This window comes from Brassica oleracea, chromosome C8 (genome assembly GCF_000695525.1).
Source record: "Brassica oleracea var. oleracea cultivar TO1000 chromosome C8, BOL, whole genome shotgun sequence".
In the NCBI taxonomy this organism is placed as follows: domain Eukaryota; kingdom Viridiplantae; phylum Streptophyta; class Magnoliopsida; order Brassicales; family Brassicaceae; genus Brassica; species Brassica oleracea.
This window is the reverse complement of record NC_027755.1, coordinates 40,100,639-40,120,202: the sequence shown is the minus strand read 5'-3', so window position 1 is coordinate 40,120,202 and position 19,564 is coordinate 40,100,639. Positions and strand designations below refer to the sequence as shown.

At 34.6% G+C, this 19,564-nt stretch overlaps 4 protein-coding genes across 4 annotated transcripts in view; 2 read left to right on the top strand and 2 right to left on the bottom strand.

Moving 5' to 3' along the window:
• The window catches only part of LOC106309389 (calcium-transporting ATPase 4, endoplasmic reticulum-type-like), a 4,672-nt gene extending 2,584 nt beyond the window's left edge, over window positions 1-2,088 (top strand). The window contains exons 6-10 of the mRNA XM_013746416.1: window positions 258-346; window positions 441-572; window positions 805-882; window positions 1,669-1,746; window positions 1,836-2,088. Coding sequence (XP_013601870.1) covers window positions 258-346; window positions 441-572; window positions 805-882; window positions 1,669-1,746; window positions 1,836-2,088 — 630 coding nt within the window. The remainder of the gene's footprint in view (window positions 1-257; window positions 347-440; window positions 573-804; window positions 883-1,668; window positions 1,747-1,835) is intronic.
• Window positions 2,089-4,017: 1,929 nt separating this feature from the next.
• LOC106312810 (probable LRR receptor-like serine/threonine-protein kinase At1g07560) lies at window positions 4,018-7,956 on the top strand. The gene is given in 14 exon segments (XM_013750469.1): window positions 4,018-4,108; window positions 4,195-4,732; window positions 5,058-5,536; window positions 5,611-5,755; window positions 5,857-5,928; window positions 6,018-6,089; window positions 6,187-6,264; window positions 6,367-6,527; window positions 6,613-6,656; window positions 6,659-6,823; window positions 6,923-7,049; window positions 7,126-7,182; window positions 7,279-7,468; window positions 7,533-7,956. Coding segments are annotated over 14 exon segments (2,613 nt in total). The 5' UTR covers window positions 4,018-4,023; the 3' UTR covers window positions 7,933-7,956.
• Window positions 7,957-7,988: 32 nt separating this feature from the next.
• On the bottom strand, window positions 7,989-10,655 carry LOC106312811 (protein kinase APK1A, chloroplastic). Its single transcript, XM_013750470.1, has 7 exons — window positions 10,492-10,655; window positions 10,216-10,325; window positions 9,757-10,061; window positions 9,514-9,649; window positions 9,287-9,429; window positions 9,078-9,201; window positions 7,989-8,606 (listed from the first exon to the last, which is right to left on the bottom strand). The coding sequence occupies exons 2-7, from the start codon at window positions 10,256-10,258 to the stop codon at window positions 8,137-8,139; spliced, it is 1,221 nt and encodes a 406-aa protein (XP_013605924.1). The 5' UTR covers window positions 10,259-10,325; window positions 10,492-10,655; the 3' UTR covers window positions 7,989-8,136.
• Window positions 10,656-12,101: 1,446 nt separating this feature from the next.
• On the bottom strand, window positions 12,102-14,672 carry LOC106307989 (pentatricopeptide repeat-containing protein At1g07590, mitochondrial). The gene is made up of 2 exons (XM_013745096.1): window positions 14,289-14,672; window positions 12,102-13,723 (listed from the first exon to the last, which is right to left on the bottom strand). Exons 1-2 carry the CDS (start codon window positions 14,628-14,630, stop codon window positions 12,473-12,475), a joined length of 1,593 nt encoding a protein of 530 aa, XP_013600550.1. The 5' UTR covers window positions 14,631-14,672; the 3' UTR covers window positions 12,102-12,472.
• Between the last annotated feature and the right edge of the window lie 4,892 nt (window positions 14,673-19,564).

The window sequence follows — 19,564 nt, the reverse complement described above, 5'->3', positions numbered from 1 at the left end:
ATTTAAGACACTCTAGTTTTAGCTGAAATATTCACTTTGTTGCTTAAATCAAAGTCAGCGTCGTTGGTTATTTTAAAATTTCGAAACGATACCATTTGGATAGATAAAAATGGTTGCGACTTGGATCTCATTTTGGTTCGTCAACATGGGGTTTTCCAGGACAAAGTCTGTAATGGAAAGATGAATGTTTCAATCTCATCGTAGATTGTAGTTATGCGTTTTTAATCTAATAGTTGAACAATATGGTTATTCTCTAGAGTAGTAGCTCGACGAGTGTTTTGAGTCAGGTTACAAACTCAGAGCATAGTTCATTGACCATTACAGTTATGGTTATCCACAACCCAATGTAGAGAATGAAATTGAATTTGAGATACTAGAGAGCATATGGTTCAAACACAACTTTCATTTCCTTCCAACTACTGACCTTATTGGGCCTGTAGAGGGCTCATTATCACCAAAAGTTTGTATTGGGCCCTAAATATACCTTTACCTTTGAGAAACGCCGAGGGTGGTTTCCATTTCTATGTGGCTGTGATCGTCGCCGTCATTTGCACCCCGGTTTTCGATCTCCGGTGAGTTCTTACTGTGTAACCGGTTTAGTTGTTAGGAACTGTGAGATTTGTATACAACTTTTACGTAATTTGATTTAGCATTTTGTTGGTATCGAATCTGATGTAGGCATGTTGATGATATGTGGTCACGGCCGGCTCAATATTGTTACGGGTCCTAAGGCGAAAAATATTTTTTTTTACCCTCTAAAATTTATATGTAGATAATGTTTAAAATAAGATATGGTGGTAACAGTTTCTCCTCAAAGGAGAAGAATGATCGAATGAGGACCGAGCCCGGTAAACCCTCTGGTAACTTTTTCCAACAGGAAAGGTATAAGCTTGTACTACGCGGAAGAGGGAATCCCGTAAATCCACCGGAATTCTCTGCGTAACTGACCCAATCACCAAACGACATAACATGTCGAATCAAATTTTCTTCTACAGATTTGGGTCCTTGCAGGTAAATTATTGGGCTAACAAGTTCAAATCTACAGATGGGCCAAGCCCAAATATAAAAACATATCACCTCGATAAGTGATGTCAGCATGGGCCGGATTGCAAAGGATTTGGGCCGTTCGTCGGCACCATGAAAGAGGTCGCCGGTAGAGCTTCGCCAGAGCGGAAACGAACCGCCGTCTAGGAGAATCGACGGGAGGGAGAAGAGCATCACTTTACGGCATGTAGGAAATGAAAGGATACCGAAGAACTTCGGATCTGTACCCGTGAAGCTTCTAGATCTGACGCCGGTTTGAAGAATAGGAGCAACCCGCGGTGGTTTGTGGGAATCAAGTCTCACCGGACACGAGGGGCTTGAGTTCGTCGTTTGATATCGATGCTCCGATAACAATTGAATGGCTTGGACATAGTGCACATTGTGACTTGTCTGACGGCGAATAGAAGGAGATACGCCGGCCTTTGAATCCGAAGACCGAAGCATTGCGGTGGCGAGAGAATCCTCTCGACTCATCGCTGGAGTAAAGATTAGTCGGAAGGAAAGGACCACCGGAAGAAGCACAACAAAGAGTCCTCGTCTTCGTCGTAACGTCTGTCGAGTTCTCCTTCCTCCCACTATCCAAATAACATGAGCAAATAAACAATACATAGAACTGTGAAACAGGACCACAAAAGTGAAGGAGAGGAGTAGCTTTGTCGAGAAGGCCCAGCGCCGGCGAGATGCGCCGCTGCCGGCGCCGAGGTAAATAGATCTGGTTTGTGTCTCGAGCACCGTGCCTGGGAGAGTCTTAGGGTTTTCTCTAAAGTTACCACCATATCTTCTTTCCATAGAAAGAGGAGTTCCCTCGGTCTCGTTGCTCAGCGTCTGCTTCAGTTCCTCTACGTTTTGTTATCTTGCGTAGCGGTCTCCACGGGACCTGAAGATGCAAACGAGACTACTTCGATTTTTCTCGTTGATGAGGCCTGGACCTTAACGTCACACTATGTGACTATTCTTCCGCTGTTCGACTTTGTCGTGAAGGTTCCCTCGACGCATTCAAGCACCGTCTTGAATTCGCTGTCATCCAACGTTCTTTTTCTCTAGCAATTTCTTTTTGGAGTTCTCTATCAATTGTTAGATCTTTTTCTAATCTAACTTTTGGTTCATTCCAAGTTTTCATATTAATCATGTGTTCTATACTTCTCTCACTAAGATGCTTCCAATCTTTAAATCCATCTTTTGCTAGCATATTTGAGCAGCCAATGGATTTAAACAATTTGCAACAAAAGCAATAGACTTTGTCCACATGTTTTGAGTAAACCAACCAATTTCTATCACTAGTTTCTCCATTACTCAACTTTCGAGAATAATAACTATATGAGAAATGTCTAGAATACTTATCTAAAGGAAACACAAGATTCATTTCTCTTTTAGGCCTTTTTTCAATTAGCACATCTCTCATTTTGTTGTCAAGATTTTCCCAAGACCTAGGATCATAAACATCAAGATAAGAACTTGGTTCTTCACAAAAATTCGGACTTTCAACATTAGATGCATTAATCACATTATCATGCTCACTCAAATGACTATTCCCATCACCAAAATGATCATTTGATTCATGAATATTATCCACACAATCAGATTTCAAATTTTCATCAGCATTTTTTTTTATCACAAATTTATCTAAATAACCTCTTTGTGATTCAATAAACAATTCACGAAGTCTTTTTTCTTCCTCTTTTGACATCCAGAATTAGTTCCATTCATGATGCAAGCAAAAAGTTAAGTAAAAGGAAAACTACACCTGGATTTTAGAAGCAAAAAGTGAATTGATGAAGCTGAAAGAGAAAGTGAAGAATCCAGGAAAAACCAACGATCTTGAAATCTTTTAAAGTTGTATCGTCACCACTCACCAGAACTGATCGTCGCTGGAAATATCAAATATGCAGGGGAAATATGAACAGTCTTTTCAGAAGAGAAGAAGACGCCTTAATGAATATACTCATATGCCTAAATAAACTCACATTAACGATAACTATTAATTATAATATTTTATTAGTTAATTATAATTTGGTAAAAAATTATACAGATTAACATAAATAAGATTTTTTTTCCATAAAAATTAGATTTATAAATTTCGTATTTATTAATTTCGTTTTACGAAAACCTTAGGTTTATAGTAAAAAAAAAAAACCTATACTAGTAAGTTAAAAATAAAAATTATGGGCCCCCTCCTGCAATGGGCCCTGGACGGGTGCACTGCTTGCCCCTAGTCTTCAGCCGGCCCTGTACATAAATCTCAGTAAAAAAAAAGACAAGGAGCTTTATAGACGAAAGCTTAAATCTGAACTCAGAAGAACGTGTATGTTATGCTTGTTGGTAGAGATGATGATAACATTTATCATCGTAGGAAGCTGTTGGGTGGGAACTGTGTCTTAGTGGGTTCTGTCGCCTGTTTCTCTACAATTTTTATTAAAAGTAAACATTGTTAGATACACAAGGCATGATTGTTTGGTGAATGAACAAGAGGAGCTAATGCTTACTTTTTAATCTCACGGCCATATCACTAAGCGGCAGACCTTGTGATGACGATGATGAGTTAGTTTCACTCTTCCTTTTCTCCCCTACCTCTCTGTAATTTCATAATCAAAAAGTCAATAACAAAACATCTCTGCCCTGCTGCGAAAACATTCATATTTTGTCTAACTTACTTTGTACATTCTTCTTCTTAACCTACAAAAACCTCAAACTTTGAATTGAAAATAGCTTAAAGAAATTAATATCACGGTAACTAGTTGATAAAAAAAATATTTCGACTGTGGTCAGACGATCAGTCCAACACCGGACGTGCCTTATTGTTATTGTTATGTGCACGTTGACATTTACCTATAATTATGACCAGTCCTCACCAGCTATAGAAATTTAATTTAATTACTCAATTATTCATCCATTTTCTAATCCAAAGTGTTTGATTTGGCATATCATATATGCACTTTGCTAGTTGATAATCTTGTCTTTCTTGGATAGAAATAAGAAAAAATGAAAAGCCTCCGTAGACTTTTCCTGTCATTCTTAATACTGTCTTTTTGCATTTTCAATTTTCTCCAAGCACAAGATCAACAAGGTACACACCTTTTTTTGTTTCATGCCTTTCTAGACATGCTTAATTAACATTTTCACAAGTTAATTATTTCTTGTTCTTCTGACCAGGATTCATCAACTTAGATTGCGGACTAGAAGCCAATGAGTCTCCTTATACCGAACCAACAACAAAATTAACTTTCACATCAGACTCCGATTTCATCAAAACCGGAAAAAGCGGCAGGATTCAAAATGTTCCAGGACTAGACTATATAAGGCCATACACGGTGTTGAGATACTTTCCGGATGGAGTGCGTAACTGCTATACTCTTAGCGTCGTACAAGACACAAACTATTTGATCGTAGCCATGTTTACTTATGGAAACTATGATAATCTTGATACACCACCAAAGTTTGACCTTTATCTTGGTCCGAATATTTGGACCACGGTCGATTTGCAAAGAAAAGTCAACGGTACAAGAGAGGAACTCATTCACATATCGAGGTCAACTTCATTACAAGTCTGCCTTGTTAAGACAGGAACCACAACGCCGGTGATATCAGCTTTAGAGCTACGACCATTGAGAAATGATATTTACATTCCTCAATCTGGTTCTCTGAAGAATCGGTTCCGAGTCTATTTGACCGACTCTAGAGACATCGTCCGGTAAGTCAAATTAACTTGCCTACCTAACATGTTCGTTGATATTAGTAACTTATATCTAAATGCATCTGTAAAAAGTCACATTTGTTAATAAAATTATACAGTATTGTATATATTTTAAGATTAGGGAAAATATTTTTATAAAAAAAAAAGAATATCTAATTTTGAATCTGTATAAATATGGGTCTAAAAAGTTATGGATATTTAGTCATTATACAAACTCTAAAACGGGTATTTGACTCAATCATGTTTTGCTTTGTTAAGATGATTTCTTATTAATTAGCGTTTGTTTACTATACACTTAACGCCTAATATGATCTCTCTTTAGGTACCCACTAGATGTCCATGATCGTCTTTGGTCTCCATTTTTCATGTCGGAATGGAAACTACTAAGAACAAGTCTCTCAATCAACACCTCTGATGACGATTATGACATACCAGAAGATGTATTGGTTACGGCAGCCACGCCAGCAAATGTGAGTTTACCATTGACCATTTCTTGGAACGTGGAAACACCTAGCGACTTGTTTTATGCATACCTGCACGGTGCTGAGATCCAATCCTTAAGGGACAATGATACCAGGGAATTTAACATTACCGCAGGTCCAAATGTTAGTTATGGACCTGTTAGTCTCGAGGAGTTGCTAGTAAATACTTTATACAACACATCACCAGTTAAATGTGACGGCGGGGCATGTCATTTGCAACTTATAAGAACTCTAAACTCAACTCTTCCTCCACTCCTTAATGCTATTGAGGCTTTCGTAGTAGTTGAGTTTCCACAGTCAGAAACTAATACAGATGACGGTATGTGAAATTTGTGAGTATATATATGCTTTCGTATATACTTATTAAGTAGTTTATCTTCACTGTTCTGTTAGTTGTTGCTATCAAGAGTATAGAAACAAGCTATGGATTGAGTAGAATTAGTTGGCAAGGAGATCCATGTGTTCCTCAACAATTCTTGTGGGATGGTCTTACCTGCGAGTACACTAATATTTCTACACCACCAAGAATTCTTTCCTTGTACGTGTGATGATCATTCATAATACATTATCCTTGTTAAGCTCTGCATGTGTTTCTTACAATCTTACACTTTTAAATGTGATTATGATTTATCATACTAGAGACTTGTCCTCAAGTGAAATCACTGGAATCATAGTTCCTGAGATCCAAAATCTTACCCAGCTTAAAAAATTGTAAGTATGTACGTAGTTTCTACATGAATACTCTTGTTTTTTCTTCGTTAATAACAACACTTTGTTGACTCAATTTTTTCTAATGATAGGGACTTGTCAAATAATAATTTGACTGGAGGAGTACCTGAGTTCCTAGCCAAAATGAAATCATTGTTAGTCATGTAAGTTACTCTGTCAACAATATGAACAAATGTGCCAATACAATGTCCATATCTATTGATGTTTCTAGCATTTGTTTGGGTCAATCTTCTGCTACAGAAACTTAAGTGGGAACAATCTTAGTGGTTCAGTCCCGCAAGCTCTTCTTGACAAAGTGAAAAAAGGTTTGACGTTGAAGTAAGATTTTCTTGTCACCAATTCCTGATGTTTATATAAAGCACATGTCTTAATTTGTATAATTTCTTCATTAACACTTAATCAGCCTGTTTAAAACAATAGCATTCAAGGAAATCCAAACCTTTGTTCTTCCAGTTCATGCAACAAAAAGAAGAAGAGAACCATGTTACCAGTAATAGCATCACTCGCTTCTTTGGGTGTTATAATATCAGTGATCACTCTTCTTTTTGTTTGTATGAAGAGAGGCCCATCAATAGGAAAAGGTATATGGAACAAAGTCATCAAACCATACACATCAGTATTATGAGAATGTGATCATTGTTTCTAATTGTTAGCTTATTATTATAGGTTTTTCACCAAGCCAACCATCAATAGAAATCAAAAAGAGAAGATATATACATACACCGAAGTTCTTGCAATGACAAATAATATGGAAAGAGTTCTTGGTAAAGGTGGATTTGGGATGGTCTATCATGGTTATATAAATGGTAACGAAGAAGTAGCGGTTAAGCTACTCTCTCCATCATCAGCACAAGGCTATAAAGAGTTCAAAACAGAGGTTTTTTTGGCACCATTATTAGTTTTTCTTTTTGAAAAGAGAACACTATAATCCATTTTTGTAAGGTCAAGTAAGGTACATATGTTTATGTTTTGATAGGTAGAACTTCTTCTAAGGGTTTACCACACAAATCTAGTAAGCCTTGTTGGATATTGCGATGAAAAAGACCATTTGGCTCTCATCTACCAATACATGGCCAATGGTGATTTGAAACAACATTTGTCAGGTAACACATTTATATTTGTGCTGGTAACATCCTAAGACTATTTGAGATTCATTACTAGCTTTGTTATTACATGCAGGTAGCTCCACTATGAGCTGGGTAGATAGACTAAACATAGCTATTGATGCAGCACTAGGTTTGTTTATCACTCCTTTAGAGATTTAGACATCACCATTCTTATTTTTTTCCTGAAATATTTTGATTAATTAACAACAATGGATTCTTGAGACAGGGTTGGAGTATTTACATATTGGCTGCAAACCGTTAATAGTTCATAGAGATGTAAAAAGTTCCAACATACTGTTGGATGATCAATTCCAAGCAAAGCTTGCAGATTTTGGACTTTCTAGATCTTTTCCAGTTGGAGGTGAATCTCATGTGTCTACACTTGTAGCTGGCACACCTGGATATCTTGATCATGAGTAAGTATTGGCTTTTCACAAAATTATAAGGGAGGAGTTATAATTGTTTTCTTTTATTTTGCAGATATTACCAAACAAATAGGTTGTCTGAGAAGAATGATGTCTACAGTTTTGGTGTTGTACTATTAGAAATCATAACAAACAAACCTGTGATTGATCAAACACGCCAAAAGCCACACATAGCCGAATGGGTGAAGTTTATGCTTACTAGAGGAGACATTAACAATGTTATGGATCCTAAACTCCAAGGGGTGTATGACTCTGGCTCAGCGTGGAAAGCTCTTGAACTAGCAATGACATGTGTGTTTCCTTCTTCCTTAGAAAGACCCAACATGTCACATGTAGTTCATGAACTGAAAGAGTGTTTGATATCTGAAAACAAGAGGACAAGAGATATCAACGCAACAAGTTCACTAGACATTAACTTAAGCTTTGGTTCTGACGTGAACCCCAAGGCACGTTAGTATCGTTTTTTTTCTCTGTTTGTCGTGTAACTTATGTTAATGAATTGTTACAAAGATCAAAACTAAATATGTTTGTCTTCGTGTAATGAAAGATGAACTGTATAGAACTGAATCCATACAATAAGAAAGACAAAACTGTACATTCAAACTCCATAAACAGGAAATGATTACATGCACTTCATAACCAAAGACGTGTTTACACCTTCAGACATAGAGCGGCGAGGCTGATGGGCGACGATAAGCAACAACTGTACTCCCCACCGCGGTCTGTCGAGCAAAACCGGCATTAGGTTTCTTGCTGACAACGCTATCACTTCTCCTACGCATTCTTCTCTCTGTCCTATCCATAATCCCTCCTCTAGCAGAGTTCAAAGACTGAATGTGTTCAAGGTGGGAAACTACCTCGCTCATGTTTGGTCTAAGCTTGATCTCTGTGGTGAGACATCTCAGAGAGAGAGTTGCCACTTTACACGCTTCTTCCATTGAGTACTGGTCTTGAAGACGAGCGTCGATGACTCTGAATATCTTTCTTTTGTTTGCTAGGTATGGTTTAGCCCACTCTACGAGGTTCCTCTCTCCGGATGGTCGGTTCTTGTCCACAGCTCGGCGACCAGACAAGAGCTCCAGAAGGACAACACCGAAGCTATAGACATCACTCTTTGTTGTTAGATGACCTAAGGGAAATGCAAAGTGATCAATCATAAGAAGAAGCCAACCATGGAAACAGAGTAGGTAGGCCTGCCGTTAATATCAGAACAGAACGGTATCGGTTTATGGTTCAGTTCGGTTAGGAGGTTTGATTCAGCAATTGAAAAAATTGGTTTTCGGTTCGGTAATCGGTCTATTTGTTTTTCTATAAAGAATTTTTTTTTTTCGAAACTATACCATTCTTAACCAAAATTTCGAACTTAACTAACCAAAATCCAAACCGAACTACCTGAAATAACCAAATTGCCTGAAATTATTCAAATTTTAACCCATTTAAATCGAAATTTAACCGAATTTTTTGATTAATTTTGGCAGAAATTTTAAAAACGAAACTAACCGATTACGGTCAACTGTACTTTTTTGATTCAATTCGGTCCAGCCAAACCAAACTAACCACCCGAAAAACCCGATCTAACCGATCCCAAAGGCCTACTTACCAGTTGCCATGTATTCAGGAGCTGCATATCCGTGAGTACCAATGACCCGAGTAGACACATGACTTTTATCACCAACTGGTCCATCCTTAGCCAACCCAAAATCAGAAAGCTTAGCGTTGTAGTCCTGAGATCATGAACAAGAAGTTGGTACTTGAAGTCAATGGCTATTGATTGCATCAAAGAAAGATTAGGGATGTTAAAAAAAATACCGAATCAAGAAGGATGTTAGAAGTCTTGAAGTCACGGTATATCACTCTTGTCTCGGAGCTGTGAAGAAAGGCAAGGCCCCTTGCAGCGCCAAGAGCAACTTTCAACCGTAGTTTCCAAGATAGAGGTTGGAAATACAAACCCCCTGTCACCCAAAAAATAACATCACAAAAAGCTTTTAGTATGAGGCTGTGCTGAGATAAGACAAAAGAGGAAAGGTGTGACATACTCCTGAAAAGATGATTCTCCAAGCTACCACGAGGCATGAACTCGTAAACAAGAAGACGGTGCTCATCCTCTAGGCAATAACCAATCAACTTCACAAGGTGTCCATGAGAAAACTGACCAAGATAATTCACTTCAGCCTGCAAAATCATTAAAACACATAAAGGATAATAAACACAAGCAAAAACCATATATATTATATAAAAAAAACATATTTGGAGTATTTTAGCTTTTTTTTCTTTCTTACCAGCCACTCCTGGTGACCTTGCCAACCATCTTGGTTAAGTTTTTTGACAGCAATAACCAAACCGGTTCCTGGTCTTGTGGCACTGAGAGACTTCTCATCAATCCATCCTTTGAAAACACAACCGAATCCACCTTCACCAAGCACACTGTCTGGTCTGAAATTCCTGGTTGCGGATTTAAGCTCTGAGAAGCTGAAACTCTTGAGGTTTGGAGACTGTAAGATCTCACCCTCGGTTCTAGGGCTTGGTCTTACAGACACAGATGAACCCTTACTCCCAAGACTTTTAGTATCTTTGGGACTCGCCCCTAAACCCACAAAAAAAAAAAAAAAACATAACAGAATCTTTAGAACAAAAACCCTAACCCTCAGATGAAATAATCAAAACTTGCAGGTGAAGAAATAACAAATCTAAGAACTTTGCCTCCAGAAGATGAGACAAAGGGAGAAAATGTCTTTTACCTGGGCTCTCAGCTTTGACCTGGGCACTCAAACAAATCCCCATGACTGAGTGATTCAGAGAGAGAGAGAGAGGGAGAAGCTTTTATGCAAATCTTCAACTATATATCACACTTGAGATTAAGACAAGCAAAAAAGGTACAAACATTTAATCAAATGGAAGCTGGAAAGTTGAAGTGGACAAATATCAAAATGTGAAGAGAAAAGATTTTCACAACTTTTATATCCTCAAAGTGTGTATCAACCTCTTTTGCTGAATTAATCAAAAGTCTTATTCACCTTTTTTTTTTTTTTAAGTTCTCAAGTTTCAATTCTCAACCAAGAAAGAGAGTGAGAAAGGTGTTCCCGTCGAGTGGTAGCATTAATGGCGGATCAGTACCGCCTCTCTCTTCTTCCTTCTTCTTCTGTAGCTTTTTTTAATCAGTTTTCGAGCTTTTTCTTTCTCTATCTGTCTCTTGGAAATCAAAGTGTCACCCTTTATATCGTTTCGTTTTTTTTTCCTCTCTCTGATGTAGTCAGAAAAGATTAGCCTTACAACCGCTCTCAGCCGTTGGATCTGACGTCAGCATTGTAGTTCTCGATGTAAAGTTCCAGCTGCTGTGAGCTAGGCTAGGCTCGGCTCATTTTAACCTGTAATGAGGCTCTCATTTAGGCTTTGAATGAACATCCAGATTTGTCGCGAGACATGTAACAAGTATAGACTATGGTCGGTTTAACCAAAGTCATGAATAATTTTCGTTAGTTATAATAAGATGTTCAGATTTTAGACTAATCTTAGTATCTATACGAAGCAGGTGTTCTTATTACTTACCGTGATATCTTTTTACCGATTGTAAGCAGCGTAATGATGGTTACTTGAAGTTTTGAACAAAATACAAACTAAAGCCATGAAGGATCATGGGGCCCATTGTATAATCATTTCAATATCATCTATAGATGATTCATGGTATCCTACGATAGAATTAGAATACTAGATATTTATGAGTCAATGCCGACAGATATTGTCATTGACTCACTAGATTATTCAAATTTATTTGTGTGTTATTGTATTCCTCTCAAACTAATTTTGGCTTAATACTGTTATATTTTCTTGATTTGATTAAAGTCCAGTAATTCATCAGAACACAATGCTGGTTTGTGGGTTTGAATAATGCTCTGAGGTGGATGCATTTGTGTTAAGTATGGGGCAAGTGAAGTCACATGCTGCAGTCACAGTAAGTCACATGCTGCAGTCACAGTAAAAAAGAAAATATTCTGTAAAGAAGTAATTTGTGCATAGTTTGCAAAAATACATGTGTTTTTTTTTTTTAATATAAAAACAGTTTACAAACTCACCAATTTACTCTTTTTCAATTTATTGTTTCAGCAAGTTAATTTCGTAAGTAAAATTCTCAATACTACTTTTGAAAAAGAAAGTCCATCAAAAGTAATATCTGAAAAGCATAAATCTCATGTAATTTTTCTCAAGTCCAAGGTAATGGCCCCGTTGTTGAGAATTGTTTTTCCCCCTCCGTTCGCTTTTTTTTGGTGGGTCTTGACCAACTTTATCTTTGGATTAATCCCATTTAATAACCCTAAACTTTAAACAGAGGCCCACTTTTTACTCAATGGTTTAGCCCATTTGTAATAATTTAGTATATTTGAAAAACTAGAAACAAAATAAATACATAAACAATGAACAAACAAACAAAATTTGGCTGATATGCATTGCATTTGCATGCTATCCCAAAAGCGATTTAAATAATTTTTTATTTTTTAAGTACAGAATTATATTTGTTTTTTGACGTAATAATTTTAAACTCTATGGAAGAATAACTAAATAATTTATTAATAGAAAAAAATTACAAAAAACAAATTCTCATTTTTATAATTTGGAGAAACATGGCATACTAAGGAAAATGTGGTAATCCAGGACAAAAGCGAAAATAAAAGAGGTTTTGTGTATGATTGTTTTGCATTTGAGCCTCCCTTTGTCTCATTGGATCATGTGACCGTGTGAACGAATATTTAGACGCTTTGACTTTTACATGTTTGACCCCCTGGTAGGACCCAAAAAGAGACAAAGGTCCAATAGTCCACTTGATAGCATGTCTGCCCAGAGCTATAGATTCCCTGCTTCTTTCCTCGGCTCCATCAACTTGAACGGCTAGCTCCCTTTGACTTTGAGCCCGTGATGAAGTAGTTACAAAGCTATTATGTTTATTCTTAACTCAACTTAAGCTTAAGAGACTTTGTAAGATTTACCAAAAAAAAAATGCAGTCAGGGTTTATATTGTTCAACAAGTTTCAACAAGCTGTAAGACTCAGCATCAGGTCTAGCTCCACCAAGAACCATCCTCTTGAACAGATTAGGATCATACACCCTGCCTTTCACATAAGCCTTGAACAGAGCGTTATACACAAACGCATACCTATTATACTTAGCACTACTCAGCTCTTCAAACAGCTTCTCCGAGTTCTCCACATCACCTCTCTCCGCAAAACACTCGACGATCGCCAGCGTCGTCTCCAGCCACGGCGTTGAGCTTCTAACACTCTTGCTCGTCTTTACACTCGAACCCATCTCAATGTTCTTGAGAGCTTCCTTCATCAAATTGGCCTTAGCACACCCTAAAGCAAGATGCCTATACGTTATCGAGTTAGGCTTACACCCATCTCCAGTCATCTCTCGGAACACACTTATTGCCTTCTCTATCAAACCGCGTTTGCAGTATACAGACATCAGAGAGTTGAACTGCTCTGTCTCTTTAACTCCTCTTACGCTCTTCATCTCTAACCAAACCTCTTCAGCTCTCTCAAGATTCCCTACTCGTCCAAACGCTTCCGTGGCCAGCAAGTAACTCTTCGACCTTACGTGATGAAACCCTTTCACAACATTCCACGCTCTCTCCACCTCCTTTTCTTTACCTAAACGCCCGTACAGAATCATCAACACATCTAACGTCGACCAGTTATCCCCAGTGATAGTTCTCTCGATCTCCTCCGTATAGGCTTCAGCAACCGTATACAACCTCGCAACAGCATGCGCCATCGCCAATATACAATAAGAAACCTCGTTCGGCTCAACGCCAGCTTTCTTCATACCCTCAAAAGCCTTTAGCACACCATCAACGTTATGTTCATTAGCCTCAAGCTTCATCAAGATATGATACGTCGAGACATGAGGAACCGCCTTGTCTGCTTTCATCAGCGCGAGGTCTTTGGCGATGAGTTTTCTTCTTCCAGGAGCCGAGTTGCGGATTATAAGACGGTTGTAGACCAGATGCGATGTACGGTGACCGAGCTCTCTCATCTTCTTCATGTAACCCAGGGCGAGTCTCATGACGCCTTGGTCTAGGCAAGCGATGACGAGGTTGTTGTAGAGAAGCTCGTTCTGAAACTCTTGAGGGACGCGTGTGAAGAGCGTTTCGCCTTGCGAGATGCCGTGGATCTTGACTGTGAATTCGAGTAAGTAGGAGTATTCTAGCTCCCCGGGACGGTATGGTCTTTCTCTGATGATCCACTCCATTAACTAAACCACATACATATACCAAAACGTTAGAGCTTTCACATTCAAAGAGTATCTCTGTAAAACACAAGGGACCATTAAAACGTCTTAAGTTTCCATCTCCAAAACAATTCGGACACATCAAACTAAGCTCTGTCCTAACTTCACGACGAGTGAAGGAGACAAGTTGAGTTGGAACATAAAAACATAAAGAGGGGACCATTAAAACGTCTTAAGTTCCATCTCAAAACAATTCAGACACATCAAACTAAGTTCTGTCCTAACTTCACGACGAGTGAAGGAGACAGACAAGTTGAGTTCGAACATAAAAACATAAAGAGGGGCACATTAAAACGTCTTTAGGTTCCACCTCCAAAACTATTCAGACACATCAAACTGAGTTCTGTCTTAACTTGACAACGAGGGATTGAGACAAATTAAAGAGGGCAACCTTAAAAAGTCTTTACGTTCCATATCCAAAACTATTCAGACACATCAAACTGATTCTGTCTTTAACTTGACAACGAGTGAGTTGGGTTGGAACACAAAAACATAGAGACAAGAGCGTAGCAAGTAACTGAATTCATACCTCGAGGGCACGTTTGTTTCTACCAAGCTTTCTCAATCGATTGATGGCGTGATAGACATCCCCACCATGAACTGGGAACCCATCGCCCATCCAGCTCTGCAAAGCAGACCCAACAGTTACTCCTTTCGGTAGCTTCTCGATTCTACGAGACAAAGACTTGTTGGGCTCTTCGTCTCCGTCTGAGTCACTAGATTTCGTCGAACAGGTTAGGGTAGTGAGAAAGTTCGAGGCTTTGAAGTTAGGTTGATGATCTAACGCAGGTGAATATGACACACCAGGTGTTCGACGCATCGCCTGAACGAAATAATCTCGTTGCCTCACCAACGCGATAATAGATCGCATTGTTTCTTTCTTCTGGGACCATGCTGGCCCGTGAACATCTATAACATTATAGAAAGCTTGTTGATACTCCAAAATGTGTAAAGCCCAATAAGTACATAGCGGATTTGTATTTTGTATCCTCATTTCCTTTTTTTTGTTTTTGTCACACTATCCTCATTTCCTATTTATGCTTAACCAATTGCGCGGAATAAAACTAATTTTTATATATTATTATTTATTTATGTTCATATGTGTATTAGGTATATAATAAAATTAGAGTAAACACATAAATCAAAATAATACCTCTTATTTATTTATTTATTTATGATATTTTTTGTGGTAAATAAAATCAAAACAATCATTTTATTTATTTTATATGATATATAACTAAATTTAATTGATATGGACATAGATATATAGTATATTCTAACTCATCTATCAACAAATATTTTTGTAATCCTAGTTTCTAAATAAAAATCTCAAATTTACATTATTTACTCTAAAAATGATAACTTTCCTAAAATATAAATTTTAAAAGCTTATTTAAAAATACAACCTATCGATCAAAAATTCTAAAAGAATACTCATCTATCGACAAATATTATTATTATCCTAATTTCTAAATCAAAATCCAAAATATACGTTGTTTTATTTAAAAAATGATAACTTTCCAAAAATAGAATTTTTTAAAAGTTTATTTAGAAAATACAACATATTAATCAAAAATCCAATAAGAATACTCCTCTATCAACAAATATTCTTGTTATCCTAGTTTCTAAATCATAATATAAAATCTACATATTTTTTCTCTAAAAAAAATATTTTTCCTAAAATAATAATTTTTAAAAGTTTATTGAAAAAATACAACCTATTAGTGAAAAATCTATAAGAATACTCATCTATCAAGAAATATTTTTGTTATCCTAGTTTTCAAATCACAATCTCAAATCTACATTATTTTCTCTAAAAAAATGATAACTTTCCAAAAATAGAATTTTTAAAAGTTTATTCACAAAATACAACCTATTGATAAAAAATTCAAAAAGAATACTCATCTATCAACAAATATTCAATTTATCATAATTTCTAAATCACAATCTCAAATCTACATTATTTTCTCTAAAAAGTATTAACTTTCCAAAAATAGAAAAATTTTAAATATTTTTTTTGAAAAATACAACCTATTGATCAATAATTTCAAAATAATACTCTTCTATCAACAAATGTTTTTGCTATCCTAGTTTCTAAATCACAATCTAAATCCTACATTTTTTTCTCTAAAAAAGTGATACCTTTCCAAAAATAGAATTTCTTAAGAGTTTATTTAAAAAATACAACCTATTGACTAAAAATTCTAAAAGAATACTCATCTATCAACAAATATTCTTGTTATCCTAGTTTCTAAATCATAATCTCAAATGTACATTTTTTCTCTAAAAATGATAATTTTCCTAAAATGGTAAATTTTAAAAGTTACTATTTTAAAAGTTTATTTAAAAATACAACATGTTGATTAAAAATTCTGAAAGAATACTCATATATCAAAAATTATTTTGCTATCTTAATTTATAAATCACAATCCAAAATTTAATATATTTCTCTAAAAAGTGGTAACTTTCCAAAAATAGAAATTTTTAAAATTTTTATTTAATAAAATACAACCTATTGATCAAACATTGTAAAAGAATGCTCATCTATCTAGGGGTGGACGTTCGGGTACCCGTTCGGGTTCGGATCGGGTATTTCGGATTTTCGGGTATTTCGGCATTGAGGTATAGAACTCGTTCGGGTATTTCTGTACTTTGGGTCGGGTTCGGGTATTTTTAGTTCGGATTCGGTTATTTCAGATCGGGTTCGGATATTTAGATTTTGAAAAAAAAAAAAATTTCATTTCTCAAAATTCTTGTATTTAAATATATAACTTTCACTTAACTAATTTTTTATTTTTAATAGATTGAATGGTTAATAGATTTGGACATAACATTTTCAAACTAAAAAGGCATTAATTTGGTTATTTTTTTAAAATTTTGGATGTAACTTTTTGTTAATTGTTGAAATAAAAAGTTTGACATGCATTTTAAGTGAATAGCAAATCATTTTCTACGTAATTGTATGTATATCATATGAATTTAAAGTATGTGTAATATCAATATAAATATTTTATATAAAATGAGAGATGTAAACTAGAAATATAAAATTAATTATACATATGTTCGGATATCCATTCGGGTTCGGATATTACCCGTTCGGGTTCGGATATCCAATCTCTCCTAATTCAATACCCGTTCGGATATTATGCTACTTCGGTTCGGATTTCGGTTCGGATTTTTCGGATCGGGTTCGGGTGCCACTTCGGATTTCGGGTAAAGTGCCCACCCCTACATCTATCAACAAATAATCTTGTAATCCTAGTTTCTAAATCACAATCTCAAATTTTTATTGTTTTTTCTAAAAATGATAACTTTCCTAATATAGAAATTTTTAAAGTTTATTTAAAAAATACAACTTATAGATCAAAAAAATTGTAAAAGAATATTCGTCTAGAAACCAATATTCTTGTTCTCGTAGTTTCTAAATCATAATCCCAAATACTAAAAATGTCCCTAAAAAGTGAGAACTTTCAAAAAATTGAAAAATTGAAAATTTTATTTAAAAAATACAACCTATATACCAAAAATTCTTAAAAAATACTCATCTATCAACAAATACTCTTGTTATCCTTATTTCTAATTCACAATCCCAAATATTAAATATATTTCTAAAAAAATGATAACTTTCCAAAATAGAAAATTTTAAAAGTTTATTTTAAAATACAACTTATTGATCAAAAGTTTTAAAAGAATACTTATCTATCAACAACTATTCTTATTATCATAGTTTCCAAATCAAAAACTCAAATCAACATTATTTTCACTAAAAATGATAGTTTTCCTAAAATAAAAAATTTCAAAAGTTTATTTACAAAATACGACATATTGATCAAAAATTCTAAAAGAATACTAATCTATCAACAAATATGTTTGTTAACCTAATTTTAAATCACAATCACAATTCTAAAATATTTCTCTAAAAAGTGATAACTTTCCAAAAATAGAAAATTTAAAAATTTTATTTAAAAAACTACAATCTATTGATCAAAAATTTTAAAATAATACTCATCTAACGACAAATATTCTTGTAATCCTAATTACTAAATAAAAATCTCAAATTTACATTATTTTCTCTAAAAAGGATAACTTTCCTAAAATAGAAATTTTAAAAGTTCATTAAAAAAAAAACCTACAGATCAAAAATCCTAAAATAGCAGTTTTTAGAAATTTTTTTTAAAAATGCAACTTATTGCTGAAAATTTCTAAAAGAATGTCCATCTATCAACAAAAACTCTTGTTAAACTACTTTCTAAATCAGAATTATAAATCTCTACAAAAATGACAACTTCCCTAAAATAGCAGTTTTTAGAAATTTTTTTTAAAAATGCAACTTATTGCTGAAAATTTCTAAAAGAATGTCCATCTATCAACAAAAACTCTTGTTAAACTACTTTCTAAATCAGAATTATAAATCTCTACAAAAATGACAACTTCCCTAAAATAGCAGTTTATATAAAATTTATTTAAAACATGCAAACTATTGATCAAAAATTCTAAAAGAATGCCCATCAATCAACAAAACTTCTTGTTATCCTAATTTATAAATCAAAATCCCAAATCTACAATATTTATCTACAAAAGTAATAACATTCCTAAAATAGCAATTCAGGAATAATTACTAAAAAAATGCTACCTATTGATCCAAAATTCTAAAAGAATGCCCATCTATCAAAACAAACTCTTGTTATCATAATTTCTCAATCACAATCCCAAATCTACAATATTTATCTACAAAAGTAATAACATTCCTAAAATAGCAATTCAGGAATAATTACTAAAAAAATGCTACCTATTGATCCAAAATTCTAAAAGAATGCCCATCTATCAGCAAAAACACTTGTTATCCTATCTTCTCAATCACAATCTCAAATCTACGATATTTCTCTAAAAAATGATAACTTTCCTAAAAGAGCAGGTTTTAGAAAATTTCTTTGAAAAATGCAACTTATTGCTCAAAAATTGTAAAAGAATTCCCTTCTATCAATAAAAACTCTTGTTATCCTACTTTCTGAACCATAATTACAAATCTACAATATTTCTCAACAAAAATGACAACTTTCCTAAAATAACAGTTTCGGGAATATTTATTTAAAAATAGAACCTATTGATCAAAAATTCGAAAAGAATCCCCATCTATCAACCAAAACTCTTATTATCCAAATTTCTCAATCACAATCCCAAATCTGTAATATTTATCTTCAAAAATCATGACTTTTCGTAAAATAGCAGTTTTTATAAAATATATTTAAAAAATGCAACCTATTGATCAAAAATTCTAAAAGAATGTCCATCTATCAACAGAAACTCTTGTTATACTAATTTCTCACTCAGAATCCTAAATCTACAATATTTCTCTACAAAAATGATGATTTTCCCAAAATAGCAGTTTTCATAAAATTTATTTAAAAAATGCAACATATTGATCAAAAATTATAAAAGAATGCCCATATATAAAAAAAACTTTTGTTATTCTAATTTCTAATTCAGAATTACAAATCTACAATATTTCTCTACAAAAATGATGATTTTCCCAAAATAGCAGTTTTCATAAAATTTATTTAAAAAATGCAACCTATTGCTCAAAAATTCTTAAAAAATGCTCATCTATCATCAAAAACTCTTGTTATCATATCGTCTCAATCACAATCTCCAATCCACAAAATTTCTTTACAAAAATGATAACTTTCCTAAAATAGCAGGTTTTAGAAAATTTCTTTGAAAAATGCAACTTATTGCTCCAAAATTGTAAAAGAATTCCCTTCTATCAATAAAAACTCTTGTTATCCTACTTTCTGAACCATAATT